This window comes from Arachis ipaensis, chromosome B05 (genome assembly GCF_000816755.2).
Source record: "Arachis ipaensis cultivar K30076 chromosome B05, Araip1.1, whole genome shotgun sequence".
Taxonomy (NCBI): Eukaryota; Viridiplantae; Streptophyta; class Magnoliopsida; order Fabales; family Fabaceae; genus Arachis; species Arachis ipaensis.
Window position 1 is genome coordinate 93,795,608 of NC_029789.2, and position 9,545 is coordinate 93,805,152.

At 33.7% G+C, this 9,545-nt stretch overlaps 1 protein-coding gene across 1 annotated transcript; it reads right to left on the minus strand.

Annotated features, from left to right (window-relative positions):
- Positions 6,200–8,182, minus strand: LOC107640771 (cytochrome b561 and DOMON domain-containing protein At3g25290-like). The gene is made up of 3 exons (XM_016344270.1): positions 7,565–8,182; positions 7,099–7,353; positions 6,200–6,454 (listed from the first exon to the last, which is right to left on the minus strand). The coding sequence occupies exons 1-3, from the start codon at positions 8,180–8,182 to the stop codon at positions 6,200–6,202; spliced, it is 1,128 nt and encodes a 375-aa protein (XP_016199756.1).

Consider the following 9,545-nt stretch of genomic DNA (forward strand, 5'->3'; position numbering starts at 1 on the left):
CGCCAGGCTTGCTGCCATTGTGGGCGTTGAATGCCCAGTGATATGTCCTTCACTGGCATTCAACACCACCCCATTCTCTCCAATTTCGGCCTCAACCTCCATGGTTATGGCCTTGCACTCTTCTCTAGGATTTACCTCAGTATTATTGGGAAGAGTGTCAAGAGGAGTCTTAGGGATCCTCTTGCTTAGTTGACCAACCTGTACCTCCAAGTTTCTAATGGAGGACCTTGTTTCATTAATAAAACCGTGGGTGGTCTTAGTGAGGCTGGAAACCAAAATAACTAAGTCAGAGAGGCTCTGCTTAGAGGTTTCCATGTTCCCTTGAGAACATGGAAATGGTGGTCTGTTATTGAACCTATTCTAGTTCCTTCCACCTTGGTTGTTATTGAAACCTTGCTGAGATTTTTGTTGATCCCTCCATGAGAGGTTAGGATGATTCCTCTATGAAGGGTTATAAGTGTTTCCATAAGGCTCTCCCATGTAATTCACCTCCTCCATGGTGGGTTGATCAGGATCATAAGCTACTTCTTTAGGAGAAGCTTCCTGAGCACTGCCAGCTACAGTTTGCATTCTAGTCAGATGCTGGGAGATCATATTGACTTGCTGAGTCAAGATCTTATTCTGAGCCAGAATGGCATTTAGAGTCTCAATTTCACAAACTCCTTTCTTCTGAGGGATTCTATGGTTTACAGGGTTCCTCTCAGAGGTGTATATGAATTGGTTGTTTGCAACCATCTCAATAAGCTCTCTTGCTTCTGCAGGTGTTTTCTTCAAGTGAAGGGATCCACCTATAGAGATGTCCAATAAAATTTTAGACATCTCAGACAAGCCATCATAGAACACGCCTATGATGGGCCACTCTGAGAGCATGTCAGGAGGACATCTCCTGATCAGTTGCTTATATCTTTCCCAAGCTTCATAGAGGGATTCACCTTCTCTTTGTCTGAAGGTTTGAACTTCCACTCTAATCTTGCTCATCCTTTGAGGAGGAAAAAACTTAGCCAGAAAAGCATTAACTAGCTTTTTCCAAGAGTCAATACTCTCTCTAGGTTGGGCTTCCAACCATAGCTTAGCTCTGTCTCTTACTGCAAAGGGAAAGATAATCAGCTTGTAGACTTTAGGATTAACTCCATTAGTCTTTACAGTATCACAGATCTGTAAGAACTCAGCTAACTGATGTGGATCTTTCATTGGATGTCCATGAAACTTGCAGTTCTGCTGTAAAAGAGAGACTAACTGAGGCTTAAGCTCAAAATTGTTAGCTCCAACGGCAGGTACAGAGATGCTTCTGCCATAAAAGTCAGAGGTAGACATGGTGAAGTCACCAAGTACCTTCCTTGGCTCCTCTTGAGGTTCGGCCATGTCCTCGAAACTTTCTGAAAGGTCTCTTCCGGAGTGTTGTGCTTTAACTTGTTGTAAATGCCTCCTTAGAATCTTCTCAGGTTCAGGATCAGGAGTCAAGAGGGGTTCTTTATCCTTGTTCCTGGTCATAAACAAGAAGAAAAGAAAAGAAAGAAAGAGAAGAAAACTTTCTGTACCAATAGGCAAGAAGCTCCTCCTTAGAGTCAGATGTGAAGAAAGAAGAAGAAGAAAAGAAATAAAAGAAGTAGAAGAAGAATACTGTGAAAATAGGGGATAGAAGTAAATAAGAAAGGATGAAAGATGAGAAGGAAGAATAGAGAGGGGGTAGAGTTCGAATGATATAGATGTGAGAAGAAGAGCAGTATAAATAGAAAAAGTAAATAAGAGTTAAAATATTTTTGTTTTTATTTTATTTATTTATTTAATTTCAAAAATTAAGTTAATTAATTTAAAAAGAATTTAAAATTTAAATGTTAAATTTTCGAAAATAGAAGAGAGAGAAGAGGAATAAGTTTTCAAAAAGTAAGAGAGAAAAGAGTTAGTTAGGTAGTTTTGAAAAAGAATAGAGAGAGAAGAAGATATTATTTTCGAAAACTAAGGAAGAGAAGAGTTAGTTAGGAGGTTTTGAAAAAGAAGGGAGAGAAAAAGAGATATAGTTTTCGAAAATCAAGAAGGGACGATTTAGTTAGGAGGTTTTGAAAAAGAAGAGAGAGAAGATAAGATATTAATTAAAAAAGATTTGAATTTTAAAATAAGATAGAAGATAAGATAAGACAAGATTTAAAGTTAAAATTTGAAATTAGAAAAAGATAAGATAAGAAATTAAAAAGGTTTGAAAAATATTTTAAAAAGATAAGATTTTGAAATTGATTTTGAAAAGGATTTTATTTTAAAGATTGAAATTTGAAAAAGATAAGATAAGATTTTTAAATTTTGAAAAAGATATGATAAGATTTTGAAAAAGATAAGATTTTTTTGAAAAAGATATGATTTTTATTTTTGAAAAATTTGATTTTTGAAAACTTACAACTAAGATATGAATAAGATAAAATTTTGAAATTTGAAATCTGAATTTTTATGTTAATTTTCGAAAATTATGGTTAAAATTAAGTTAGAAAAGATATTTTTTATTTTTAAATTTTATGATGAAAGAGAAAAACACACAAGAGACACAAAACTTAAGATTTTTAGATCTAGTGTATCCAATTTTCGAAAATTTGGAGGGAAAACACAATGGGACACCAAACTTAAAAATTTTAACATCAAAACACATACAAGACTCAAGAACACCTTGAAGACTAACAAGAACACAAAGAACAAAATTTAAATACTCAAAGAACACAAGAACCAAAAAAAAGAACACCAAACTTAAAATTTTTAGAAAACCACAAATAAATTTTCGAAAATTGAATGAAAAATAACAGGAAAACACCAAACTCAAAGACTTGATACAAGATTTAACCAAAGAAACTATTTTTGAAAATTTTTTGAAAGAAGAACTTATAGGGGACGAAAATTTTAACAAGAACAAAAATAAAAGACTGAAACTAAGAAAAAAAATTAAACAAAATAAAATAAAAATTATTTTTGAAAAGCTTTTAATTTTTTCAAAAATTTGAAGAAGAAGAAAATAAAAATAAAAGATGCAAATCAAAGTTATACTCTTACAAAAATCAAAGACTCTCAAACAAAAAGCTAAGGATACATGAAAATAAACTGCCTGAAAAAAGTTTTTGAAAAGGGTTTTAAAATTTTTGTAATTGAAAAACAGAAAACAGGAAAGACTCAAACAAAATCAAAGATCAAACAAAGAAAGGAAAAATATTTTTGAAAAAGGTTTATAATTATTTTTGAAAAAGAGAGAAGAAGAAAATAAAAATAAAAGACTCAACAAAATAAAATAAAATAAATTATCTGATCTAGGGAGCAAGACAATCCGTCAGTTTGTCCAAACTCGACAATCCCCGGCAACGGCACCAAAAACTTGGTAGCACGAATCCCCATACTTTTGTACTGTTGTACCAGCAAGTGCACTGGGTCGTCCAAGTAATACCTGAGCGAGTCAGGGTTGATCCCACAAGGATTGTGGTTTGAAGCAAGCTATGGTTATCTTGCAGATCTTAGTCAGGCAGATCAGAAGGTTGATAGATAAATATTTGTGAGATTATTATAATAGGGTGCTAATACTTTAAGGATAGAGTTGAGAGTTGGAGTTGCTTTGTCTTTCTGAAGTAACTCTGGTACTACTGTCTTCTTTACTTGTGAATGATCTTCTTCTATGGCAGGCTGTATGTGATCAAAGTCATTGCCCGTAGTCATTGATCTTCTCTGCTGCAGAATGAACGCCATTGCCCGTGGTCATTCAATCTGACAGAGGGTGAAGCTCTAGCAGTTCATTCTCTTGGCGATCCTACTCAAAACGCCACAGAAAAGGTCAAATCTTCCAGATCAGCTGGTGTCTCGAGACCATAATCCGAAGTCGTGGATTAACCGGTTGAGTTGGTATCTCGAGAAGTCCCCAACGAAGTCATAGATTAACCGTCTGAGAGATGTATAAACATAGCTATTGGCTCGTGCTTTCCTGCCAAGTATTCACACGAACCCAAGTAGACGCGGATTTTTGTTAGGCACGTTCATCTAATGTGATGAACAGAGCTAATTTGTCAGATCATCCAATTCATCACGATGAAGATCGGATATACATCTTAGAAGTAAATCAAACACAAATCGAAGAAGAAACAGTAATACTTTTATTAATTCATAGGACTCGGCAGGGCTCCTCCCGTCAACCTATGAGTTTAGAAACTCATACTAATGTAAAAATACAACATAAAAATGAAAATAGGGCTGAATGATATGCATGTTGTTTTCTGATTATGTAAAATACACTTTAAATACTAAACAGATGACTAGTAAGGGTAAAATAGTCTTTTTAGTGCTAAAATCCACTTTTGGGCCTACTTGGTGAGTGTTTGGGCTAAGCTTTGATGAGATCCACGTGCTATGAGGTCTCCTGGGTGTGGAACGCCAGCTAAGGGGTCCTCATTTGGCGTTTGGACGCTGGTCTTTGCTTTTGGGCGCTGGACACCAGGAAGGGGGCAGGAAGCTAGCGTTGGACGCCAGTTTTGAGCCTTCTAATCCGAAGCAAAGTATAAACTATTATATATTGGTGGAAAGCTCTGGAAGTCAGCTTTCCATAGTCATTGAGAGAGCTTCATTTAGACTTCTGTAGCTCTAGAAAAGCTCTTCTGAGTGCAAAGAGGTCAGATCTGAACAGCATCTGCAGTGCTTTCTCTATCTCTGAATCAGACTTCTGCTCCAACTTCTCAATTTCAGCCAGAAAATACCTGAAATTGTACAAAAACACAAAAACTCATAGTAGAATCCGAAAATGTGAATTTAACACTAAAATATGTAAAAATATAATAAAAACTAAATAAAACACACTAAAAACTATATGAAAATGATGTCAAAAAACGTATAAAATATCCGCTCATCAAAAAGTAAACTGTGATCTCTAATCTTTCATTGCTCTCTCTCTCATATTTTTTTTTAGTCTCACTTATAAAATTAATGATAAGACATTACACTTTATTCCTTTAATTGTTAAAAAAATTGTAAGGATCCATTTTCGCAACCCGATCCACATTTCCTGAACAAAATTTGTTAAACATTTTTAACCCATTCACAACCAATTGTCGTGGGCCGTTAGTCCATCATCTTAAAATAATTAAATCCCACCTCTTCATTAAGCATGCTATATTAATTAGCAAGGTATTACCATTTCATCAAACCGACCAAAACTAAAAAGAGCAGAAGATGTCAGCCTTTTCGTGAAAATGGAGCAGTAGCCATGATTTGTTCCCCTCCACACATAGGGCAGCGGACGCAAACACGTAGTATCCACGTGTGGATGTCTCCCATAAACCACACTATAGAATTTTCTTAAATAAAAAACTTTACTTGAGATGCAGTAAGCTCTGCCCTGCATTATTCATCACTGATTTAAAGCCAAGACCACCTTGTTTTTTTGGGTGATATATATATATCCTCTCATAACTTAATAGATAGACTTTTCTCTCATCATCCACCCCATTTCAAATAAAATTATGACAAATTCTATCCATTTTATCACAAACAAAGAGAGGGATTTCATAGTTTGCATCACAAACATCAGGATAGTAGCTAGAGCTAATTGGGTTAGAGTAATTCTCCCTGCTGAAGATAAGGTTATGGTTCTCCAAGAGTTTAGGCGAGTTGCCATTCTATCCAAAGTGTACTTCTAGTATCTCATAGTTGTTAATAGATAGATTTATCAAATAAACTAGTATATGATATTATCATAAATTGGTATAAGTGAATAACAACGAGAAGGACCAACATGGGTCACGGTAGACAGTTGGATAATAACAAATATTTAAAATTAGATGAAGCAAAATACTGTACCATTTTTTAATGAAATACGGGTCTAATAAAAGCACTAATATGGGGGAAGAAAATTTCGCTTAGGTACGAATTGAACTGAATACTGATTGGCAAATAATAAAAAGCATGTCTTCCGACTGAGAATGGAGATGGACATGTTTGGCTAGGAGATATCGATAATAATCGATCATAATGGAACTAAGCATTATAGCTATTAATACATAACTAAATAAAATAGTGTACATATAAGAAAGTTTTCCAACACTTACACATATATATTTATCCATATAATTTCTCTTCTCTCTTTTTCTCTTTTATGAGATCAAGGTGATCTTTTTTTTTTGGTGTCTATAAAGGTGATTTTTTTGAAAAAGAAAATACACTATATGCAAATAAACTTTATCACTTGGGCTTATTTAGTGTTAGACTTTCTCCTCAAGACAACAATCCATGTGATCACCTCCAAGATTAAAGCAGTTATAGCCAATGCAGAAATCGCTACAATATAACTTGATTTCCATTTCTCCGTTGTACTCAAGATGTCAAAACCCTTGAATACGTTGATAATTCCAAGGAAAATTATAGTGTATCCAAAGCTATGATGATAGATATTCCAGAAGACACGATATTTGTGATCCTTATTTGGCCTTACGAGCAATGCGAACATCTACAAATTTTAAGATAGACAATTAGGAAAGAGTTTCATAAATCTTTTTTATCTTTGAACTTTTCATTAGCTAATCTATTCTCTTATGATTTCTTCGATTACTCTCTCCATCCATAAATATATATAATTAAGATAAGACTCAAATTTAGTTTTAAGTTTTCACCTAATAATCAATTTGATCTTTTAGGATTTATAGCTATAAGTTAAGTTAATTTTTTTTAATCTATAGTTTAGTTACCAGAATGAATAATACTAGTTAGGAAGTCAATTATTTAGTTAATGTTAATTAATTTTTTAAATTTATTTTAAATTTTAAATCTAAAATCATAAATTTTTAGTTCTAAAATTTAAATTGTAAATTCTAAATCTCAACCCATCCAGAAAATAAAAATTTTTAAAACTAAAATAAAAAAGACTAATATTAATTAATTAAAAAATTAAATTTTTATACTTTCTAAAACATAATGCTTATTATATATGCAATTAATTATCATTGTGGCAGCCTAATAGCTTGCTAACATTGCACTAAAAGTTTGAGACACAAATAGATTTTGAAATTTTTAACATCTTGTCAGCTAGTTGTTAAGCTGCCACAATGATAGTTAACTACAAACAAACATTTTGTTAATTGGACAACATTTTACCTGAATAGTGCAAAGACAAAAGAGGGCTATTCCAATATTGCGATGAGCAGTGTACACAATGCCTTCTGATTCACTTCCGAGCTTAAGACCAGTTACCCAGCCAACAACCCCAATGACATAAGCAGACATTTGGCAACCAACATGAAGATAGAACCAAGTTGGATCTGCACATGGGAATATCCTCAAATACCTTGCTATGGCTACTCCAAGGGGAAACAGGAAACCCCAGCTCACAGCATTTAGTATTCCATGAATCTATCATTCATGAATCAAAAACCATGGATTATAATTAAACAAGTAATCAATCTTCCAATAACTTTGTTAATTTCTGTCTTTTATTCAGTTGTGTATAAATGTTGATAGTCATTAAGTTTTGTGTAAATTTTTTATGTCAGTTATGAAATTGTTGGTCACTTAAGAATTAAGATCACTAAACGAAATAGCTGGAAAAGAAAAAAAACATTACATTCTTTCTCTTGGTCCTTGAATCCACGCCATGAGAAATACTTTGTGTTCCAACCAAGCTAAGTGGTCCCTTGGAATTCAAATTCTCAGGAGCAAAGGCATGCGGGTCGATCCTTCCTGCTGTCACTGAGGGCCCCACTTGCCACACTTGGTTCAAGCTCACTGCATTCTCAACCACCTTTATATTCACAAAGATCTTGATTATTCCTTCATCCTCTTCTCCCCTCAAATTCCACGTGTCAATCGTGAGGTTCTGAGACATCTTACTATATGATTGTATGTTGAGGGGAAAGACGGTTACGACACCGTTGTCACCCTTGTAGGCCACAAAGGATTGGGCCCCCACCATGCCCGTGCCAGTTGGGTTAACTGCCCAGGAAACCCAACCTCCTGGACGAGGTGGGGTCGCCACAAAGGCAACAGACACAGAGGAATTGGATGTGTTGTGTGTCCAATGGAGGAAAGCATTAAGATGTGGGAGGTCCATGCAATTGGCATAAACCTTGTTGTTATTACTAGCGTCGGTGAGGGTTTGGGTGGTGCATGTGTTAGCGGAGGTACTAGCAATGAGTGCTATGAGAATGAACAATAAGAGGAGGGAAATTGATGATGGCACCATTGTTGTTGCGTTGCAAGGAAGAAACAGAGGGGGAGGCAGAGTAACAAAATATTCTATTTATATAATCGTTCGTTAGGATAGCATGAAAGAATACAAAAATAGACAGACAGATAGATAAATAGAAGAAAACGGGTGAAACTGTTAATTATGATTGAAATCTTAACTTTTTAATGCATGGAGTTCAAGCTTGTTGTTTGTAGTTTGTTAATTAAAGCTTGACTTTGGAGCAAGGTGTCACGGTTATAACTAATAACAAAGATATTAGAATTAGAATTAGCTGGCAATGGGTAGGGTAGGGTAGGGTTTAGACTCTATCCTAATTCTATCTGTGAGTTGAAAATTTTATTAAAATTCTACTCTACTTTATCTGCGGGTTCAGAATCTCTTAACCCTAATCCTACCCACACCCTAAAATTCTAAACGCTATCCTATTCTACTCTATCTGCAGAAATATCAAATTTGTTCAAAGTAAATATAAAATTCAATCATCTCGAATTTTATACATATTAATAACATAAAAAATAAAAAATTAATGCTTTAAATTACTAAATTAACTAACTAGTTTTAGTGATTGTTCACTTATTGTAAGTCATTATATAAGAGAGATTGTGGGTTTAACTTTCACTTTTTTCACTGTATACCTAATTTTTATAAAATATGTGTTATATATGAAGTGCGGATAAGGTAGGATAAGGTACACCCTAAACCCGTACTCTACTCTATCCGCAGGCATATCCGGACTATATCCTACCATATCCGTAACAGATCAGATAGCCTACCCTATTCGAACGGATTAGACCAAATTGAATATACACAGGTAGAGTATGAATTGTCATCCCTAATTAGAATAGTTTAATATAATTTCGTCTTCTTTGCCTCCTTGTGTATAATTCCATCTTTTGTTTTGTATTAAAAATAAGAAAATCGTTGGTCCATCATAAAGAAATGTGAATTCTTTGATCAATGTATCAATTGTGGATTTAATGTTGTTTTAGTTGAATATTATGGATTTTTTTATTTTGTTTCTAATAATTAAGAAAACGAAAATATTTGATAATAAAAAAATATTAGTTAAAAATAACCAAAATTATTTTTGTTTTATTCCATGTATCTGTAATAAATAAATATTAAATAAGATAAATTTAAATTATTTGAGTTAATTATTATTTTTTCTCTAACATTACTATTAAAAAAATTGATTTAGTTTTGTTCTACTATCCCTACTATCCTTTTTTTTTTTCCCAATTTCAAATTTTCATAATCTTCTATCACCGCCACCTTAACCATATGCAACACCACCACGACAGCACAACATCACCACCACCTTAATAATATACATTATTGTAGTCGTGTAAATTGAGGA